The sequence below is a fragment of the Thunnus maccoyii genome, chromosome 19 (assembly GCF_910596095.1).
Source record: "Thunnus maccoyii chromosome 19, fThuMac1.1, whole genome shotgun sequence".
NCBI lineage: Eukaryota > Metazoa > Chordata > Actinopteri > Scombriformes > Scombridae > Thunnus > Thunnus maccoyii.
The window spans coordinates 13,778,257-13,802,077 of record NC_056551.1 but is presented as its reverse complement, the minus strand read 5'-3'; the positions used below and the strand labels follow the sequence as shown (position 1 = coordinate 13,802,077).

General features: G+C 40.2%; 1 protein-coding gene across 1 annotated transcript; it reads right to left on the bottom strand.

Moving 5' to 3' along the window:
• Positions 1 to 355: 355 nt before the first annotated feature.
• Positions 356 to 23,668, bottom strand: kcnn2 (potassium calcium-activated channel subfamily N member 2). Its single transcript, XM_042395389.1, has 9 exons — positions 22,805 to 23,668; positions 22,331 to 22,426; positions 11,804 to 12,222; positions 11,355 to 11,496; positions 11,048 to 11,158; positions 10,816 to 10,943; positions 8,799 to 8,807; positions 5,627 to 5,696; positions 356 to 2,040 (listed from the first exon to the last, which is right to left on the bottom strand). Exons 1-9 carry the CDS (start codon positions 23,573 to 23,575, stop codon positions 1,765 to 1,767), a joined length of 2,022 nt encoding a protein of 673 aa, XP_042251323.1. The 5' UTR covers positions 23,576 to 23,668; the 3' UTR covers positions 356 to 1,764.
• Between the last annotated feature and the right edge of the window lie 153 nt (positions 23,669 to 23,821).

The following is a 23,821-nucleotide window of genomic DNA, read 5'->3' as shown; positions in this document are numbered from 1 at the left end:
TTGTTTATTGTTTAAGTCGCATACAGTATAATCTCTCATTGGTTTCTATGTTGCTGAAGTTTGTGGACTGAACATCTGTCATTTTGTTAACCTTCTGATTGGTTTGTGCGTGGGCTGGTTGAACAAGATCAGTGCTGCTGATTTGATAAGTGACCACCGGATGTCCTCTGACCCATGCTATGCTCTGTGAACCTCGCCAAGGCTGCATTGACAACAATGTTAATACATGAATATTTATGATTAGAAAGTATACTGGCCACATCAGGGCTTTTCACACAGTTGACATGGAGACTTACTATGTGAAAGGCCAAGGAGGGTAGTCAATCAAATTAAAATAGTTTGATTTGATTTTTGACATTAACATACTAAAACCTAACAAATACCAGCCACTAAAGGTAGATTTACCAGTTCTGCTCTTAAGTCCTGCTCTTCCAGCTCAGCCAACAGTGTTGTCTAAAGCATTTGCTGTAAAAAATAAATGCAATCTGAAGAATAATGTAATTTTTAAAAAGTCTGTCTATAATTAAGTTCAGGAAAGAACCTATAGAGTATGAATGTATCTTAACTCCAGTCCAAGAAATCTTAAACCACGTGCTAGATATGCTGAATCTGTCGCTTCTTAGATCCCCGTTGTTGTTTGTTGAATTGTAGGAGGTGTGCTTGTCCTCATCAAAATATATAAAAATAGGCATTTTCTTTTTAAAAGGTAGATACGGTTTCAGCGAGTTGTTGTTCAGCATTTGTTGTTGCCCAGCTGGGGTGACAGCAAGCATAAATAGCACAGGAAGGAAGGACAGGAGATGAGACACAGCAAGACAAGGGGTAATTACTGAGTTTGTGAACACTGAATACATTTCTGTAGACCTGTAAGTTAATTATTCTTGTGAAAAACAGAAAAAAAGGGCTTTGACTTGAGACATCAACACTAGCCACTGCTTGAGAATTGACAATAATAAACCCATGCCCAAACATCTCAAATGTTCTTCTTTTAATGAGCAACGCATCTTTATATCATACGTCAGTCAGCATTGAAGTGCATTGATTAAAAAGTAAGTGCAAGTACAGATTTTGATGCATTCATTTCGACTAGAGGATTAAATTATTTGCAATGTCGCCCCAAAAATAGTCATTCTACGGGGGCACTCTGCAAAAGAAAACCGCTATAGTTGATGCTGTTTCTAACCTAAAAGATATATGCTTTTTTCCCCATTTCAAGCTTTTTAAGTTATCGCTGAGTGACAGTGTGTAGGAGTGATTTTCATCTGCCTTCTGCTGTCAGTTCACTCCAGTCCATCAAACACAGCTCTTTTCCCCAATATCACTGTCATGCTCCCTGACTGATTTCTCAGTTTGCGTTGAGGAAGACGGCAACTGAATCAAGTCGGCAGAAGCACAAAGTCTGTGAGAAGCACTATTTTAGTGCAATAGTTTCACACTTGGTAACCTTGCCACCTAAAACTGGCTACCTCTGCATAGAGATGGAGAAGAGTTCTTATCATAACCCATCGATGGGCCTTTTAGTTTTTACTGAGGGAAGCGCCATTATTTGTGGTCATGTCACCAGAGCAAGGATAACAACATCTTTTTGAGGTAATAAAAAACAAATAACAGCATGAAGTTATCCATTAAAATGCACTGTCCCCAGTATCTTGGATTCTGTCATCAGAATTTGGATAATACTTATTGAAACCATAAGGCTTTACGATAAATGCAACTTGGCCATATGATGGCAAAAGTCTTCAGTGGAGGCATTCCCCTTGGACTCTAGCTGCTCTCGGAGGAGGTGGGCGGTGCTGTGGAGGACGACCTCCGTCGGGACACTGACTGTGAGCGCTCAGGGCTGTGTTTGTCATAAGGCTGGAGCTGCACCTCCAGGAAGTCCCTGTGCTGTTGGCTGATGACCTGGCTGATGAGTCCCGGCAGAGCCTGCAAGTTACTCAGAAGAGTCTCCAGCTTCGTCTCCAGCAGGGCAATCCTCTTCTCCATGTCCTCTCCTCTCTCATTCAAGTCTGATATCATGTCATACATGATGTTCTGAGTCTGGAACAGGGGAGAGGAAACACACTTAACATTATCGTTTTCCAATTTCATTTTTGATGGACAACATGTGTGTCCAAAATGTATACAAAGATAAAAAACAATGGCTGCTTTGATTCTTAAATACAGTTGAAAGTGTTAACAGATCATTCTGAAAAGGAAAGGAAATAAAAGAGCTTGTGAGCTTGACACCAAGAGAGATCCACTTTGTCAACACGTTCTATTCAGACCGCAGATCTACTATAAATAACTGAAAATCAAAACATACATATAAATAACACAGCCAATATCATCTCCTTATCACCTGTCACAAAATTACTGATCTCAGTATTTAATATAAAATGACAATAGCTAAGAATATGTCAGTTACAAACACAAAGTAAAGTAGAATAATCTAAATTTTTTAGGAACAGTAAATCCTTTTATTGTGATATAGTGTCATCCACTCTTAGAGAGTCAGAGGTCAAAAGCAGAAAAGTTAAAAAAGAAGGTCAGAGGAACATCAGGTTAAGTCGTGACCTGAGTATATCAGTTACTTTTATGCTAAACAGTTACAACCTTGACAACCAGCACATTTTCTGTAAAAGACATAGCCTAGAAGGGCAGATTTGATATAAACAGTTTACAAGTATATTTCCATGCAGCCCGTAGTACATTATTCTATGACCTTGAGGAGACAGGAAAGGGGCCTGCTGATTTTGCATGATGCTTTCTGCTCTTTTGACGCATTAAGTGTCTTATCACAAACCTTAAAATCTAAAATATACTGGGTATTTATTTTAACTCCCAAGGTTCAGTCGTAACAAATAAACAACAACACACTGAGAAATACATGTCACATTAGGATGAGGAGTGGGAATGATGCCGCTGGATGGCGGTTTCTCAGCAGAGGACAAATAATCCCTGGCAGCCTGGAGGCAAGTTCATCCATCACTTACCTTGTCCTCTTCTGATTTGAGGTGGGAATAATTTGATAGGTTGTTTATGTGAATCAGTGAGGACTAAAGTAGCACTGACACCGCTCAACCCAGCAGCTAGTGGAGACAGCAGTTTGACTGTTTGTATTACTTACATTAATACAAGCAGCCCACATTTAAATGTTAAGTTAAATGTTAAATGTTGAATTTCCTTTGTAATGGAATAAAATGCTAGAGACCAAGAAATGAGGCCTAGTAAACCATGGAAAAACAAATATTATAAATTATGGATGAAACTGATGGAGCAATATTATATTTAGATATAGATCCCATATAGATCCACTTCGGCTACATAATAAAACCACATCTTGGCACTATCATCCCATTTCTGGACAAGTGAATGAGAGAAGAGGGAGGAGAGTGGCAGAGATTGTTTCAAACAACAGCTTTAAGTGGGCAATTTTTGCAATTTGACATAATTAACATAATTCATCCTAAAAGGCAAATGTGAAGAAAATGCTGTGGACAAAAAACAAAACAAAAAAACAATCGACCAAATACTGCATCTCTTAAATCACGTTAAAAGAAACCAGATCCTTTAGTAGACTGTAGAAGAGATAATGAGTTAAGGGGATACATTGTGATCTGAGGAACTTCAAATGAGACTGTGGTGGCAATAATACACTGATTAGCCACAACATTAAAACAATTGACAGTTGAGGTGAATAACATTGATTATCTTGTTACAATGGCATACGTCAAGTGGTGGGATATATTAGGCCGCAAGTGAGCAGTCAGTTCTTAAAGTTGATGTGTTGGAAGCAGGAAAAATGAGCAAACGTAAGGATCTGACCAACTTTGACAAGAGCCAGATTGTGATGGCTAGATGACTGGGTTGGGGCATCTCCAAAACAGCAGTCTTGTGGGGTCTTCCCAGTATGCACTGGTCAGTACTTACCAGAAATGGTCCAAGGAGGAATGACCGGTGAACCAGCGACAGGGTCATGGGTGCCCAAGGCTCACTGATGTGTGTGGGGAGCGAAGGCTAGCCCCACAGAAGAGCTACTGTAGCACAAATTGCTGAAAAAGTAAGTGCTGGCCATGATAGACAGGTGTCAGAACACACAGTGCATTGCAGCTGCTGCATATGAGGCTGCATAGCCACAGACCAGTTAGAGTGCCCTTGCTGACCCCTGTCCACTGCCGAATGCACCTACAATGGGCAGGTGAGCATCAGAACTGGACCATGGAGCAATGGAAGAAGGTGGCCTGGTCTGATGAATCACGTTTTCTTTTACGTCATTTGGACGGGGAAGAGATGCCAGGATGCACTATGGGAAGAAGGCAATCCAGTGGAGGCCATGTGATACTCCGAGCAATGTTCTGCTGGGAAACCTTGGCTCCTGGCATTCATGTAAATGTTACTTTGACATGTACCACCTACCTAAACATTGTTGCAGACCAAGTACACCCCTTCATGGCAACGGTATTCCCTGATGGCAGTGGCTTCTTTCAGCAGAATAATGTGCTCTGCCACACTGCAAAAATTGTTCAGGAATGGTTTGAGGAACAGGACAAAGAGTTCAAGGTGTTGCCTTGTCCTCCGAATTCCCCAGATCTCAATCCCATTGAGCATCTGTGGGATGAGCTGGAAAAACAAGTCAAATCCATGGAGGCCCCACCTCACAACAGACAGGACTTATAAAGGATCTGCTGCTAACATCTTGGTGCCAGATACCAGAGGACATGTTCACCTTTGACGAGTCAGAGCTGTTTTGGCAGCACAAGGGGGGCCTACACAATATAAGGCAGGTGGTTTTAATGTTGTGGCAGATCAGTGGTATGTTCAGCTCTATTTAGTTCAATCTTTCCACTGAGAGTATGAGGAGACAACTGAAGCTCTACACTGCCCTCTTATGGCTACAGACTTATATAACAATGATTAAGGAGCCAGCTGAGTGGCACTGGCTCTAAGCCACCTTATCCAATGTCACATCCCAACTCTCACTGCTGTTTTACAGCATGAGGCGATTGGGCAATATTAACTAATACCTTTCATGACATGCTGGCCTGAATCCAGTTTGACTGTGGTGTACTTTTGAATGTCAAAGCACTCTGCCTCTCTCTCCTCTCTTTCTCTGCCTTTACTTCTGGCTGAATCATCAGATCACAGTGTGTCTCCCTTCCCAGGTTACTGTTTTTGCTGTGTCAGGCTGGCGCACTGCCTGGTCTTTCCCTAAGGTTTGTCAACTTCTGTTTAGTGCATCTGGAGACAAACATCACAGAATACATAAAGTGAAAAACAACGCTGGGGTTTTTGCATACACAATAGGGATTTTTGTTGCTCTCATTTGGTTATTTTCAGGAGAACATGTCCTGGGGATTGTAATTTACTCTGTAAAATAAAATGATGTTATTATGGCAAAAGATTAGAATCTCAGGTGAGTGCAGACAACCAGAGTTATCACACATACAGTATTTATTTTTTATCCCCTTGTGAAACGCCTGTCTGTTTATTTGACACCTGTAGACTTTGATTATATTATAAAACACAACTAATCCAGCGAGTGAGCTAGCATGCATTGAATTCAATCACACAAAGGAGAGAAACTTGTCAGGATAGTTGTCTATCCTAATGTGCAATACAGCAGTGAACTGTTAGTCTAGCTTACCTTAGCAAGGTCCACTAGTGAGTTTGCTTGGTCATTCAGCTTGCGTTGCTCCATTTTAACACTTCTCAATCTGAACACAAGACCATTCAGAACCCAATAAATTAACGCTATCAAAATTTATCATTGAATTTGTGCACACACAAGGCATACACATGGAGAGAGCACTCCTAGGCCATGCACAGGATGTGTGTAGAGAATGCAGGGATTGCAGGGGTCAATCTGTTTGGTTGAGCTGCATGCAAGTGGAAAAAGAAACCACAGAGGAGGAGGGGCTGCCACTGAGGAGAATGAAACCAGTTCTACTGTACGTTCCTACTCAGCAAATACATACAACCATACTAAAGGAGTGATGAGGACTCATATCAGAGCACCAGTGCAGTGTAAACAGCATTTATCAAGTCCAATAGCTATTTGACATATAAGAATGTAAAACACCAAAAACACCCACTGTTGTATCTACAGTATCTTTTAACATTTGTTCTTCTGTTAAATCAACTTTTCTCTGCTTAACTATATGAATTATTTAGTCGCTAAAACAGACATAGATATCAAGCACTGTTTTATGGAAAAACAGAGATTAATGTTTAACGATTTGACGGTAGCTATCTGCACAGATGTGCACTGTTTTACTTTTGAGACTTTGCAATATAAGCATAAAAAGATGTGACATCAGAACTGAGACATTTTGCTGCTTCAAGGAATCCTGTTCATCTTGAATCATGGAGAGAAAACGATACATTACCGGTTAAAAAATCAAAAATATTATTTTTCCCAGTTTGAAAGTAGTAGTAGTAGTTTGAAATACCTTGCAATATAGCCCACTTTTTATCAACCAATAAGCCTACTTCTGAAGTTTGTGAAAAAAACTTCTTCACACAACATGCCTAAATAATTCACATCTCCTGTTATCTCTGCTATCTGTTTAATTAGGCTTCTAAAGCCTGTTTTTACTCATCCTCTCAGGGGGCTTAAAAACAGCAACTGTGCAGTATTGTAGAGTGTCGACCACACATGGTTTTTAGGTATTAAGGAGATTTTTTTTTTCTTCCCTGAATCACCCACGCATGCTCAATTACACTGGGCACAATACACAGAATAACATCATGATGGCAGTTTTACCAACATTTCAGACTTTCAAAAATTAATAAAGAAACCTTCTATAGCTAACTGAGACATTGATGCACTTTGTGTGTGAAGTGATCATTAGGCTGTGTGAATCGAATGCAAACAGTAATGAAGATCGAGAAGGGATTCAAGGGGCCCTTGGGGAGTCTGATAATTAGCCCAGATACACCCATTCTCATGCAATGCAGGATTATTTTCTCTGTTTCCTGAAGTCAGGCAGATGTGGAGCGAAGATGAGGTTAGACCAACAGAGGGTGCCACAGGAGTCACTAAAGGAAACTACAGGCAAAGGAAGATGTCCTGAGGACCGAAATGCTTCATACAGAGCAGATTCTACAGACAAGTACAGAATACTATTGCAAAATAACACTTTTATTATTCAAGTAATTATATGAAAGACAAAAAGAAGGTAGTCTATCTGAAATGATGAAAGATAAAAGATATTTAATGTTAAATGACTTTGCAGTTGATGTAAGACCTGGTAGAATTATGCATTTCACAGTTGGATGACCAATAGCCGTCAAATGGGGTCAAAGCATGGAGCAGATTGAGGTCAGGACAAGGAAGCCTGCTTGCCATGTCTTTTATATTGTATATGTCCCTTTCCCTCAGTCAATCACTCAACATGGGCAGTTCTGCTTTTGAATGGGCACTCTAAATCTGCTTGCTATTCATCAGGGGAAAACGGCTACGCTAAGACTTCCAATATCCCACTAAATCTGTTAAGGCAATCTCAGTTAGTGCTGCACCATATTTTTTTTTTACCCCCCTGAGTTGCTTTCTTTTGTCATGACCTCTGTTTACCTCATTGTAGGAATAAATGCTAATTTATCTTGTGGTGTAAAGGACAGGGTGAACATTCTGCAGCCTTTTTTTTTCTGTCTGTCCCTACTGACAGCTTCACCCTGTCGGTCACAGTTGCAGCCTCTCGGGCGCAAACGGGATTGCTCGGAGGCTTTACCTCGACCTTCCTCTCAGGTCACTTTCCTGTTTCATCAGTTCGCTGATCTCTGAGCTAACAAGCACACAGACTGACTGTCCTGCGTCTCGCTACGATTCCCACTTCAACCTTGAGGATGGAAAGTGACAGCAATCCCAGAGGGGTGGTCTAACTGTACTGAGACACTTGACTTAACAGCTATTATGGCTTGAAACATACTGAAAGACATTTGGTTGCATGCGTGCAACATCATGCCTGTGGTTTGTGGTAAAATGCACCATCCAAATGAACTAAAGAGCGTTCCAGCTGTGTCTATTACAAAATCTGCTAATTTGTCTTAATACAGAGATGCATGATAGTTGTATGTCCTTGTTATTATGCTGTTTACCAGCCATGATAACAGTGGATCAGTGTCTTCGCTACTGTGTCATCCAACAGGGAAATGGAGGAAATGTGGCTGCAAATGTAATAACAGGCGTAACAATGATTCCACACGCCGAAAGATGACCCTGAGCCCTGATCTGTATGAGCATGACCGCTAAGTTGTATAACATGACTTGAGGAGACAGTATGAATTATATACTTGTGCTACTGGAGGTCTGTCTCCTGTAGAGCTCTAGTCGTCATCCTTCGGTACGTGAAAGCACAGTTGATTGGAGTTTAATCAGTGGCTTTCTGATTAAAGATCAAATTCTCATCACATCCATGCAGAAATGGAAAGAAAAACACCCTCCATCACTGATAATTGAAATTCACTTTATATGCATCTATGGGTGTGTTCACAATGTGCAGCGTGTGTCTACTCAATAATATAAAGGTGTTTGTGCTGGTTTTATTTAAAGCTGTTTGATTGCAACACAAAATGTTGAGGATTGAATGGGAAATGTGAGAAAAAAACCATCAAAGCAGCTTAAATGAAATAATCAGTCAACATTGTGATTGTGTCATGTGAAACATTTCAATCATTACAAACATTTTTTTTGTGGCATGAATTTCACTTATCAAATGAGGGAGTGTAATTTTTTAGTCACATTATTGGGTTCAAGAACAAGCTCTCGTTAGCATGCACACAACAGGTCTGTATCTACATGTGAGGCGAACACTTACTTTCGAGCTCTATTGCATTGTGTCGACACAAACAGGAAAAAAAGGAAACATGAAGTAGACAAATGAATTATTACAACATCAGATAAACATATTCAGATGGTAAAATCTGTTTGCTCAAGTCTGGCTGCTGTAACCCTCATCTCTACGCTGTCACCTCACCTCTTGAGCAGCAGCAAAGAGTTTTTCTTGACTTATTTCTTCCTGCAACCAGAGTGTTATCTTGCTGTGTTTGGACTGTTTCCGGTAGCTGCAGCTGTGCTTGCTTTCTTAGTCTAATCCCTTTTCTTCACACTACTCCTGGATATCAGAAATACAGTAAATCAAAACAACCTTCCTGTTAATGTCAGTCTGTCTGACCAACACTTCAGCAACACAGGCAGAGCCTAAAAGGTTCTATGGCCCCATTTAACATCTGTTTACACCTCACATCCTTTACTGTGACTGATAAGGACTTCTGGGTGTACTGTCTTGCGGCCTTGACTGGAGGAAGCAGGCAGGATGATATCTGATTTGATATTTACCATCACCTAACAACAGGTCAAGGACGGCTGTGAGCCTTTTCCAAACCTCCACTTCAGCAATCTGCTCGCTGTCTGGCCATTTCCTGACCTATATTCATCTTGATACAGAATTTTAGCATTGCGTCCTGCATAAAGGCTACAGGCAATACTTAAAACTCTCAGAGATAAGGCCTGTAACCACACTACCGCATGAACAAGACAGAATCTTTATAAGGCAGAGGTGTGACGGGAGGATCTTGACACCGTGCTGAGTAGTTGTCCTTGCACACAGAGCTGGACGTGACTTTTTCTCTCTGAATCTGGTTCTTTATAGATTTAGCTTTAGCTCCAAGGGATTTCCATTATTAGGCTGTCCTAGAGAACAGGAGGCGGACATGAGACTTTGTCATCACCGCTGCAAATCGGCTAAGCACGACAGCAAGGACATAATGACTCGACAAAGCAACCATAACAAAAAGGCTATTACATGGCACAAATCTGGATGCGGGTTGCAGCAGCAGCAGACAATTTATGTGTTTCTCTGCCTTGTAATTAAATATCCTAATGTATAAATGTATGTTCAAAATACTCATGAGCAAATCAAAGTTGCACACATGAGACCACAAAGACCGATATACATACGTAAAACTACAGAAAGCAAACAAACATATAAACAGGGGACATTTTACTTGACTACATAATAAGAAAATCACTGTACTTCTAATTACCTATTTTAATAAAGAGTTGATTGCTAGTTACTGAAAGAAGCCACAGAGTAGATGTGCTTGTAAGCACTGTAGGTTGAAGAAAAACAAGAGCGAGGTGAGGCTAAAATCAATACTGTTCTGGAGTTAGATAGCACTTCAGGGGTCCTCGGGGACCCACTAAAAGACTAGCTGACAGGTAAGTGTCTGACCAGCTGGTAGAAAAGTAGAAACCCAGATGTGTCAGCCCTCAGGTCAGCCTGACATCTGACTCACAGCGAAATAGACACACAAGAGTCAATCTGACAGCAAAAGGCGAGAGAGAAATATCAATATACTGCTGTGAATTCTGTAACTTGACAATATTTCAAGGTAAAATAAGATTTTATGGATTCTGTTTCACACAGCAAGTTTTCCAAATCCCAGTAAGAGAAAATACCATTTTACACAGATAAAATATGTCTCTTTCAAACCAACCATTTCAACCCTGTTTTAATATAAATGCATTACAAGAACCTCTAATGTATCCGTGAATATAATTAACATAAATTTGGTTCCTTTGCATATTCTACCACTCTTCATGATGCAGAATCAACAGAGAGTCAGGGCAACTCATTACCACATCTGTAAATTTAAAGTTAGTCAAATCAGGTGAAACATGAAGTACAGGATCCTTCATTTTTTTGCTACAGGTGTCAAACAATTCAGATTTCAGGTTCGTGTTGCATCGGTAGATGAAATGAATACACTGCTGGATAAAACATGTTAGACCAACATGAGTGGCGGGTTCAAGGTTCTGAGCTCGGTACCTACTGGTGAATGGCTTGGAGAAATTTCCTCTGATGCTTCCTGACTCTGGCATGGTCCATCTTCCTCACTAGTTTGGTGTTCTTGTAGATGAGCCACGTCTCCCTGAGAACATTCGCAGCTGTGTTTTTCACCTAAAGTGCAAAACGAGGAGACATTCGGTCAAGAATACAGATACAGGTGAAATATCTGTCGATATCCTGATGTCAGTATAACTCAAAGTGGCGATTTCACTTACTCTTTTTGTTAGCTGGGTGTCCATCATAAAATTGTGGACATGTTTTTCAGCTTTGGTTAATTCCAGTTTCTTTGCCACCACAGCCACTACCAAGGCAGTACAGCCAGCACCCTGTGAAATAACAAGAATGGACCGGGACAAATATACAGTGTGGATTTTTACATATTTGATTTGCTTGTCAACTGTTTTTTCAGCTAGTAGATATTAGCAACATATTAGTTACTTTCACGTAAACAATAATGCTTCCTGTCAGTTCTCAAAGAAAAAAAACTGAAGCACTCAGTCTGCTTTTCTCTGCTTTTCTCACCATAATGCCAGTCAGGAGGCAGACTCCTTTCCCACAGTATGTGTTTGGGACCATATCCCCATATCCAATGGTAAGAAACGTGATTGAGATCAACCACATGGCTCCTAGAAAGTTGCTGGTTATGTCTTGGTTGTCATGGTACCTGTAATAAATAATAAATGCAATAGGTTGACCATCTCTCATGCACCTGCAGAAACTGATGCACTCCTGCTTCTCCTCATGACTAATTCTCATCTAAAAAAAGAAAAAAATACTATGCAGTACGTAATATTTAATATTTTGTCATAATACTGCAGAGCTCTAATCTTTTCTTACAGCATGTGTAAATCTTTATATCTTAATGCTCAGACACAGAAAGAGCTAAGAAGTGTGTACATTATCTATTTTTATGCCTTATCTATGTTTCATGCTGAGCAGTAGAGTATAGCGTGAGAAACTGATCCAGGCACCTCTCGCATGCTCTCACAGTCCATGCAGCAATGATCCACAGCGAGATGGTGAAGACCAGCAGTACAGTGCCGGGACAGATGGTCATGAGGGTCTTCATCACAAAGCGTGTGTTGAAGTTGATCTTATTGAGTGCACCGATACTGCGGGACGAGGCGTCCGTGAAGAGCTTGCTGTGCAGCAGCATGACACGAGCGATGAGGTACAGCCGCAGGAACATGGGGATGGACAGGATGATGTCCACGTCCGCATCCGTCTTGGATGGCACATAGGAGTAGGCCAGGCGTGCTGTCCAGGTGAAGGTGTAGTTCCCTGGGATGGGGTGGATGGCGCACACCAGGATCTCCAGGCAGATGAAGAAGATGCGCTCATATGTCATGGCTATCCTCCAGTCATCAGCTGCATTGTCCACCATAAATAACTGCAAGGAAAGGGCACGGTGAGGCTGATGAAGGGTAAAAGCCTGCTAACATTTTCATCATGGTGACACAGCAAGCTACAGGAAATCATTAAACCCATTAAAACAATAAGTCACAAATGGCCTCGAGTCATTAAATCACATTTTTGAATCACATTATTCAACCTTTTTTTTTTGCAAGTTGTCACCCATTTATTACTCTGATATATATCTATAACATTATTTCTGTCCATTTTCCAGAGAATACTATTGATCCAAGTCACTGTGCTCAAAACATCTGGGAGAAGTTCAGCCAATTTCTTAAGTCCAAATATATGCCTCAGACGGTTGCAAGACTGAAATTTGTTTGCATTTGTTTTAAAAAAATGTTTTTATGTCCTCTAATTTATTTCTGTATGGTATCAAAATACCAGCCAGCAAATGTAAAATTCTACAAATAATGGCTATTAATGTAAAATATATTTGATTTGCAGTGAAATAGGCTTGTCCGTTTCCTTCATGTGTGCCTCTACTACTCCAGGACTGAATTCTGCCATGTATTCCCCCTCCTTTGTTTCTCTCACGACTTTCAGACCCCCTGACTAAAAAAAATAAAAAAATAAGTGTTAAATTAACAGCATGCAGTAAGCATTTTCAACTTCAAAGCGCTGTACTGATGAGAACATCTGCCACCTTCACATTAGCATTAGGTTCTGATCGCCTGGCCACCCCGACCAGAAGGTAAGCCATTTCACTGGGGACTTGCGTGTGGGTGGATTTCAACAACCCTCATCACTCTTGTCCACTCTGTCCTCTGTCATATACTGAAGCTTCGTCATATGGTCACCTCTGCTGCTGCTGCCACCTCCTCTTGTTCCTCCCCTCCCTCCTCTTCATCACTTTCAATCCAATCTACAGTTATCTACCAAGATTCACGGCTCAGTGTACTCACCCTGAACTAATGGCCCAGCCCGTGACTGCCATCACCAGCTCATTCCCAGTGATCCCTGATCAAGCTTATGGTCGTAGATGCACTATCTCAATCTTACTCCTCCCACTGAGTTATACATTTGCCGGTGTGGTTTGCAGATTAAATACCATCAAACTGTATAAGCTTCCACTAAATTTGTCAGAGATTTTTTCTCTTTGACACACCACACTGATATTCCTCCACAGCAGCTTCTGCTCTATCCACTCAATCACCTCAAGGTCCTCTGCTGGTGTACAGGCCGTCACAACTGGCAGTAGATATTTCACAAAATGTCGCTGTCAGCAAATACGAGCCAGGTTTCCTGGCGGGCTGTTTTTGCCATGAGAGCAGAAACCTTTCTAAGTTAAGAAAAAAAACCTGCACGTGATTACATTTCATCAGGAACCTCCCTAATATGCTCGGTAATGAATTATACAATGTCCAGTGACTCCTCAGACTTTAAAATGAAAATAGGCACATGCAATGTTTTTGCTTACAGTTGAGCATCTCTTGGGGCAAGATTGTGCACAGGTCAGTTCATCTTTCGGCTCAGCTCATCTTAAATGTTACTTTAAAGTGTGCAGTTTGGATTTTCAGTGACTTTTATTTCCAGCTCTATAAATACCTGCCAGCATTTACCCATGAAGAAGAATGGAAAACAATTTATTTTTAAGTTAATATGTCTAAGTCTGTAATATATTGGATATGCTTTAGTCAAAAAAGCCGCTTTAAAAAAAAGTGCAGATAAGTGTGTGAGAAATAAAATGCTCATAATACACACTAGAGGCACAGATCATGGCTCGGCATCTTGCCAACGAGTCTCCATTTAGTTTAATTTGGAATTTCTCATTACAGAAGTAAAAACTGTCCCAATCCTGGAGGGCTAATGGGATCAGTGACCCAGATTGTAAATTTAGCTGTGATGTGTTACATAAAATCGAATTGCTGAAACAGTCATATTTCTCACAGTGAAAAGAAAGCTCATATTCAACATGTTCAACTCAAGGACAAAGAAAGCACAAAGAAAAAAAAATCGATAGTACTGTGCACTGCCACTTTTCTCACAGACATACATGAATGCTCCTCATAGTACAATTTGACAGCTTCAAAGGCACTTTGACACTGCAGTCGCCAGCTTCACTTCAACACACAAACTTCACTGAACCCACAACAGCAAACACAGCACGCTCATTATACCCGTTTCTGAGCCAATTACTATATGTCCAGCAGCTACTGTACAAGACATATCAGCTGTCCACAAGCTGGCACATTACAACAAAAACACAAGAAGCTACAACTGACACATGTCCCCAAACAAACCGTCCCACAAAGCCTGTTCAGCTTCTTTATATTTATTTAAAAGCTACAATCAAAGTTTCCCCCCAAACACAGAAAACACATGAATTAAATTTTCAGAGGCAGTTGTTCATATCAAATGAGTGACACCGAGCTCTTTTAACAAACTGACATCTGTCAGAGAAGTGTGTAACTCTAACCACAGCTTGTCCTGTTTGGCTTTCCAAGTGAGTGTAATGTAGACACGGAAACACAAGCTGCGACTCCACGCTGCTTCAGTTTCTTAGTTACAGAATTAGGTTCTGAAAACAGCTAAATCTATTGTTTGCACACAGCACAAGCTGCGTTTTAATTTACGTTTTAAACAACAAACCCGTCCTGTCAAAAGCATTTACAAAGTTTGTTACCTCAAAACAATGTAATTAAACATTTAAACCCAGGTTGCATAAGGAAAGCTTACTTGGTGGCTAAAAGCAATTATGGTAATGGATGACCTGAAATACAATACTCAAAGGCCCTTTACCTCAGAGCATCAAATATTCCATGCTAGCAGCAGAACCAGCAGTTATGACAGAGAGGTTGGGGAAACTACCTCTGCAGGAGAAAAAAACCCTCAAAACTGTGTGTTTGAAATCATGTCAGGATACAAAGAGAAATTACAACAGACAGCTGATGAGCCAGGAAAAGTTTAAATTAGTTACAGGAGGTTGACAAATAATTTAAACACTCCAAGTAAAATGATTTTGAACTAATTTAAGCAGCTAAAAATATGTCTACATTTTTAGGCAAAGCAGAGGTCTGACAATCAGCACTTTGATTCAGTATTTTAAGCAACATGAGACAACTAACGGAGCTGCAAAGAGGCCAAATTATCCGTGCCCAAATTTCATTTGCGTCCATCAAATTCAAATCAATTTGTTGCCTTGTTGTTTTATTGAACGTTAGTAGATATATAAATCAAGAAATCTTGTACACAGATCCAAGAAAGATCCAGATCCAAGAAAGCCAAAATGAGATGCTCCTCACACCCAAAAAAACAACACTGCCTTTGACTACAGCAAGGTGAAAAAAAAGAAGGTACAAAAAGTCAGTAAAAATCAAGGAAGGGAAGCAAAACCTGACAAATTTGTTAATATGTTAAAAGAATGCTCTCATAAAACAACATCTGTCAAACTCAAACTGCATAAACAACAGAAAAAAACGTCGCTTCAAGCTGAAACTAACTCAGATGTGATGAACATAATGAATAGAGTTTAAACGAAGCGGACAAATGCTGCTAATTTGCATTCTACAGAGGCTGCAATGCTAATTTAGTTGCTTAAAGGGTCAGTACACCCAAATTGCAAACAACATATTTTCTCGCTTAACTTTAGAGCTATCCTGCAATGCACAAAGTTCTGCTTTTATTTGTCCAAGTCTTGAGATATCTGCCCCTTGAGATTTATGCCTCCTCCAATTTAAATTTGTGGCGCTCACTGCATCGAAAATTTACATTTAAAAAATTGAACAGCAACATCTCTTTCCTGAAACATTCTCCCTGTTACTCTGGAAACACCACATACAGATACCTCCTCAGGAAATGTTTTACCCTTTTATGACCCTTTAAGTCATTGTTCATGAATTGTTCATGTTCTTTTATCTGGCTCCTATAATCCCTTTTTTATCAACACGCACACAGGGTTGTATCTCTGTACACGTGAGAATGCATCCTAATCTTAACCCTACAATGAAGCCTTTACCCTCAAAACAGCTCTTTGGGAGGAGTAAGAAGATTCCAAAAATGTCCTCATGGTCTAAAACTGGAACTGGCTGTCACAATGACAGAAGAGCACATACATACAACAGATCTCAGAGAACAAATAGCGAATTTGGCAGCCATTTCTAAATGAGACCAAATCTAACTGCTTGTTTTCTGACAGTCTAATAATTAAGAATGCATGGGAACATTTCATTCATGTCAGGGTGAGAGGCAGTACGGTTGAACATGTCCTGAGATCATCCCCCCCGCCTGCCGCTGTCCCGCGTCTTCACCGCACAGTCTCAGAGGAGCTCACCTGCGATGATAGCTGGGTTGGTTACTGGTTTCACTACGTTCAATATAACTAATGGAGTCCGGCTCAATATTTAATCTGTGTAATGTGGAGATGGGAACATATATCTTGTCACTGAGAATGAAATCGCTCAATCTCATTAGTGAATTAGGTTGAGAGGTTCAGCCCAATTAGACATTAATGCAATGCTTTATTTATGATATCAAAGCGAGCCACTAAGAGGCCACTTTGCTGAGTAAATCTGAAGCTGTTGCGGATTCAGTTTGCTTTTGTTTCTTGAAATTAAGTTGCACATTTGCATATACATTCTTCTACTCTAGTGAAAGAAGAACGCTTTGAGCCAAAGTGAAAGCCGGAATAAATCTTTATTTTCTTTCTTTGGAGTGTTGCTGTTGCAGCAAGATGAGCACATTAATAAACTAAAATCATCTGCATGTTTAGAATCATGGTTTAGCAAATGACATCAATAAGTAGCTGTTAGGATTCTTGACTTGTTGGGAGTTTCTCTGCCCTTGAAAGCCTGCATGTTCAGTGAAAACATCGAGGTCAGCAGCCAGTGATGGTTATCTGACTCCAGTCTGGACTCTCACGTAGAGGACGGATTTCACTGTGAGAAATGCCGAGCGTCTCCTGCAGTTACACCATATCTCTGACACATACACACCACCCATGGGCGCTCTGACAAGCACCACCAAGTTTGGCTCTGGCAGGATTCTCTGGCCCATTTCGGGCGATGTGTTGTTATTTTATCTTCTCTGCAGATTGTAAAATTGAATACTGTGCAACTGTGAAACATCAGTGCTGACTTTTATCACAGAAGAACACATCAAAGACAGAACAGCCCCCCAAGCATTTTGCATTAGTTTAAGAGAACTCAGCAAAACTGTCATCACAAGCCACAGCGACATAGCAATGGCCTTAACACAAATGCCCCACGGCAAAGAGCCTTTGATGTGAGAACAAGAGAAATCTTTCAAAATGTCAGTTTCTGTCTGTCGGGGAATAAGGTGAACTCATCAACCATCTTAGCAGCAAGAGCAGGAAGATGTTCCCAGCTCGTTGCTCATATCAGACTTTGACAATGACAAATCAAAGTCAGGGAGACGCTGCCGACTCTAACCTCTCCATTTCCACTTATGCTGTACAGTAAGTCGCTGCCTGCCAACACAGCAACCTCAACTAAACTAAAAAGTCTAAAAATTCCTCGGGCGGAGCGCCAGCTGTCAACAAAAGACATCATTTGGACTGAATGAGGCTGCTAACATTTCAAGGAGAAGTATAAATAGCTATGTGCTTTACATTCATTGTAGCAACCTGAAAAACATCAGTTTGAACAAAAGAGGATCAAACATTACTATTTACTAATACTATTTCTCCTGATTGTGGACAATGGGACAAATCTAAGCACATTTCCTAGAACACGGACACACCATCTCTGTTAATGTACTTGGCTCAGTAGGTCACCCATCACTGCCATCGGAGCACGGCAGATGTATCCCTAAACAATTCAAATGACAGCTGGTGTACAACATCTATCCTGTCTGACCTGACCTTTGGAGTCCTCAGTCACTCTGAGGAAAAAAAACATCCTGTTGTTAAACTCTATAAAAATGAGAGGGCGCGATCTTTACCGGAGTTTGACAAGTAAATCAGTTTTAAGGGGGATAGAAGTGGTGGGGAAATATTTCATCATCGTGACTTATGCTTCTACATCTGACAGGCATCTGTGAGTACACATGGACGTGCATGCATAATCGATTTCACTGCAGGAGCAAAACTTGCCACATGGAAAAGTGCACTTTAGAAATAGCACTCTAATATCACAAACAAGTAGATCCTGATCAAAAATCAGGTTGAGGTCACAAAGCAAGCACATTAGATTAACAAAAGTATATTTGGTGCAGTGTTTCATATAGGTGATCATACGAAACATGGACTCAATTAGTCAGTAGTTGTGTTTCAAAGCTAAATTGCTATGATATAAAGTGAAACTCCCCCAGTTTTACAAGTTAAAGTCAGTTTACTCGTCATAAGCGAATGTCTAACAAAAGATGTTGCATTATAGAGGGATACAGTATTTTGTTTTGTTTTTTAGCTTAACTAGAGATGCAACGATTAGTCGATCAGTAGAAAAGTAACTGCCAGCTGTTTTGATAATCGATTAAGCGTTTTGAGTAATTTTTTTAAGAAAAAAATGCTGTGGTTCCAGCTTCTTAATGCGCATTTTTTCTGGTTTTCTTCATCTTCTATGACAGTAAATTGAATATCTAATAGTAATATATCTAATATGAATATGGGTTGTGGACTGTTGGTCGGGACAAAATAAGACATTTCAGGTTGCATCTTGGACTTGGGGAAGTGATTGGTGATTGACATTTTTCACAATTTTCTGACATTTTATAGACCAAACAACTAATCGATTAAAAGAGGAAATCGTGGACAGTTTAATTGATAATGAAAATAATCATTAGTTGCAGCTATAAGCTCAACGAGCAGGACTAAAACCAAGGATATCTTGGCCTCTGCTGCTTCAGTTTTGACCACACGCAGGTTTTTTTTTCTGTCTCTTGCTAACAAATAGTAAACATTTTACTCAGAAAGCAGCTTTTTAAAAATTATTTTCTCAGTTTGGACTTATCAGACTAATATTTATGTTTAAATTCCAAACACAGCATTTGTCTTGGCTACGTGGTTAGTCAATTACAACTGACCAAAAGTGAATCTTAGGTTTAACCTTTCATCTTTGAGGTTTTATTTAAGCCTTTATTCAGACCTGGATAATCCTCTGTGATATTTGAATATTAGAGGCTTAAAAAGCCTCTTTGACCTAGTCCACCTTTAAAATGTCTTTTAAATTTAGCCGTGGCTTAACACACATGAAGACAAATTGCATTTTTATCGGATGTTTTCAACTAAACAGGTTTGTCAAAAGTGCTGTAGTGAGCAGAAAATGTCAGAATCGCAGAATACATGAGAAAGGAACACACATACCAGAGCTGCTATGTGTTCCTGTGTGTCATTAGTCATTAGCAAGATAGATTTAGAATTAATGTATGTGTGTGTGTGCGCGCGCGTGTGCAGGCACATATGTCAGCCTGCAGGAACCAAGTAATGACAGACTAGCAACAACAGGCACAAAAGCCCCTCAGGCAGGGAAAGAAAGGAGCAGCTGGTGTGGTGGAAGTTGAAGTATAAACACCACGAACTGGATTTAAATAGTAAGACTGAGTCAGTTTCCAGGAACTGAGCTGATAGTTTGCTCCAGAGGCAGCTCAATGAATTAGAAAACGGAACTCATAATCAACTTGTACATTTAGAAAGCAGTAAGGAGTGAGTAAGACTGCAGCGAAGTGATGATGCTTTCTGATTCATATAAGTATTCAGGCTGTTACATTAATACATAATAAACTGTATATAAATCATGACTGCGAGGGGATATATGGTGAAAAATGTATTGTGGTTATCAATTCTCAGGCAAACAATTTCCTTAATAAAGTTTTCTAGGTCAGCAAAGGAGGAAATGTCTTTATCATGAAGACAGAGCTATCTGGGGTGAAACATGTTTTGGATGTTGACGTGACTGTCACAAGAGTCTGGATCAAAGAGGTTTGAACAGCCTTTCTGTTGGTACATGTGCAGCTACTGACAATTAAAGGAATGGAAAGAAAAGCTTGTTTTTTGAAGATAAACTGAGAATTTCAGCTTCTGTGTAATGAAGGACAGAAAGTGGCTTCATAGACAGTTTTAAGGTGTAAAATAAAGGATTCAAGTTTTGTAAAACTGGATATTGTCACCATATTTATCATATTCATCAATACACATGTGTTGCTGCATCATGATCAGAGCTGGAACAAATTGTTGATTAAAGGATTATTCCATCAACGGAAAATTAATTAGCAACTATTTAGATATTTAGTTAATTGTTTTAATTATTTTTAAGTAAAGGCGCCAAAAATGTGCAGGTTAAGTTTCTCATATGTGATGATTTAATACTTTTCTTAGTCATACATGTTAGTAAACTGATTATCTTTCAGTTTGGGGCTGTTGGTTGGACTAAACAAGACATTTGGGCCTTTTTCACTATCATCTGACATTTCATAGACAAAGCGATTAATGGATTAACTGAGAAAATAATCAACAGATTAATTTATAATGAAGATGATCGTTAGTTGCAGCTTTGAAACTAAAAGTATATGAAAAATTAGGGCCACCTCTGTGACTAAAAGTATGTAGCACAATTCAGCGCTTAAGCATTTAACTGGTTTCTAGTGGGAGGGGACCATAAATGCACCGCTGAGGCACAACTACCAATTTAACACAATCTGTTTACAAAAATCACTAATGGAAACCCGCAGTGATGAGGAACGCACCTTTGCGATATAGCAGTCACAACTAAACACTTACATTATTTAACATCAAGGAAAGTTTGTACAAGGAAGAGGTGAAAAAGCTGAGTTTATGAATGGAATAATTTACACAAGTATTAGAGTAAAAGGTGTGGAGGCACAAGGAGAAAAGAATGAATGTGATACTCTCATGGAAACGTATGCTTTCTAATTTATAAACAGCTACTGGGAACCGTCTGCATGGGAAATGAAAATGCTTCCGTTAGGCATTGAAATATGGTAATGATGTCTGTGCATTTCTATCATCCCTCATAAAGAAAGGTTTACAATGAGACATCTGAAGGGGGTGAGACATTTTACTGTTGGGCTATTTCAATGACTGATACTCCTCTGGGACTTGTAAGTGCTAAACATACCAACAAGGCTGATGAATATACCTTAGCTAATCCAACTTTTAATGCAAAAGATAAAATCCTGGTGCCTCACCCAAATGTAATATCTTTCTGATTCATAAATGGACCATATTCTACATCTTGGATCCAAGAGCAGATGAAAACAGCTGGATCAGCTCGTATAATTTAGCTAACGGCACTTTTTAAAAATCACCATCTCGTTTAAAAGTAAGAAAAACCATTAACATGATTAAACATGGCGTCATTCAAGATTCAGGAAAATGCTTGAGCAGTGTTTCTTTTCAAGTCAAGTTTTTTTTTTTTTCCTTTTGAGTTGATTCAATTAAAAAAATAAATAAATAAAACAGTCATGGACACATGAAAATGTTCTGGCAAACATACATCCACCCTGCTGAAAGTGATACCATTAATTTTGTGGCTGTTCAACAAAGACGCAAGTGCTGAAGCGCAACTGTAAGTAATGCAACAATGCTCCCAGGCAAGGTCATAAAGCTGACCAAGTGTTGGAAGGTCTCTGGGGAGGCTAACAATCTATATTCATTCACTGACCACTGTGAGGAGTCCTTAAATCTTATCAGAATGTATAATTAGCTGTTAATGTGGGTTCAAATGATGATGGCACCCACTTCAATCAACAGTCCAAAAACCTGTACTGACATTTGTGCAATCAAAGGGTTGTGTAGATTTTTTGGTGTTAAAACATTCATAGTTATGTGACAAATATAAAAAATGGATGTTTTCTTTGGAAATTAAAAAAAGAAAATAAATAAAGTTGCAACATGCTCATGTTTTCATTGAAAAAGTCCCACTCTGCAGAGAAACTCAAATTTAACACTTCACTTACTTCTACAAGAAGTTATTTGCTTTGATAAATCAATAATTTTATCTAATGTGCCAATACTCAGGAGGATTTCCTGCTAGCAAACTAATTTGTGTGGACATATTAAATCAAATTGAGCATTTAATTGTGAGAAGACATTTGCTGTTATGGCAGTCCCTTCCCATTCAGTCACATCAACATTAAAAAGAGTGAGAAAAAAAGTGTTTCCACATTACCTGGATCTCTCTTGCATGGTATATGATAATCAGCCCCAGGAGAATGATTGTAGAAAGGCTTATCAGGCATTTTAGAGCTAATGAATACAGGGACTCCTGGAAAAGAGCGACAACACTAAAGCCAAACAACACACAACATCACAGCATAAAATCACATTCTTACATGTCAAACCAACTGTTACATGTGTGACCAAAATATACATAAATAATACACTATAATTCATCTTCTGCTGACATGTGATATCTTCTTCTATCTTCTATGGGATTCCCCTTCATGGTTGGACAGCAGTGGGCCTTTTGGCCTGTATGTGACAGGACAATGTGACTACATGGGACACTTGATAGTGAGCCCACACTTTTCTCGCCTTCTATTTAAACAGACTGCTTTAACTGAACACTTCTGGCCAAAGTTGTTTAATGTAAAGGGCTCGCTCTGTCAGCCACATGCCACCTAAATTAACTCTAGATACGCACCTTTCCATAGGCTCCCCATGAGAGTTCAGTCTCTATAACCATAACAACGATCCCAAACATCCCAAAGATTAAAGCATAGTCGCTGAGCCGCTTCCTTTTCTCAAACAAGGCCCTCCTGTGTCCGAGCTTTTCCCCAATGTTCTGGTTCTTCTTTTTACCCGATTTACCGCTGCTGTGGCTGCAGCCTCCCCCTCCGTCTCCCGATGCGTAAGGCATCAGGGTGGTGGAATTATTCTCCGGCTTAGATACTAAAGTGTCCGACGCATCTGCGGCGGAGATGGGCTGCAAAGGCTGGGACTCGGAATCAAACTCGTGTATGTTTCTGCGGGACGAGCTCAAGTTGCTCAGCGGCCGCATTACGCCGCCGTTGTATCTGCAGCTGCTCATGGCTATTTCATTGTAGGAGTTACTGTCTTTGTGGCTGCTGCCCAGGCTGCCCCGCTGCCGATCGCGGCAATGCTGCTGCTGATGGTGAGGATGATGATGTCTGGATGAACTACCATGACTAGAGGGTGTGAACTCGCAGACGCTGTACTGGCAACCTTGCCTCGAAGACGTTTCGGAAGGTGTCCTTAAAGTTCCCACAGTGGTCGGCGACGTCCCGCGAAAGACGAGGCTTTTTCTCGCATCACAGGTGCAGTTATTGCAGGTGCAGCATTGGTCGTGCTGCTTGCTGAGCCGATCCTCCCGCCCGCAGTAGTGCTGGTACTTACAGTGCTGGAACTGCTGCTCTGGAAAGAAATCGTTCTGCAGCTGCAATGGGGTTTCCATGTCAGTGCTGCTGTTTAAAGCAGCAGTCGGGTACCACAGAGCACCCGACGAAGGGCGTTATGGTACTTACGGGAGGACAGAGCCGCTGCATGAACAGACCCATTTCGGCTCCGGTAGAATGTGAGAGGAGCCTCCGATTGGGCAGAGGGGACCAAAACAACTGGCTCGACGTCATGAAAAGGTTGCAACCATGGTATAAGAGGCCCAGCCTTTTTTCATCAGGACTAACAAAAACTAAAAAAAAAA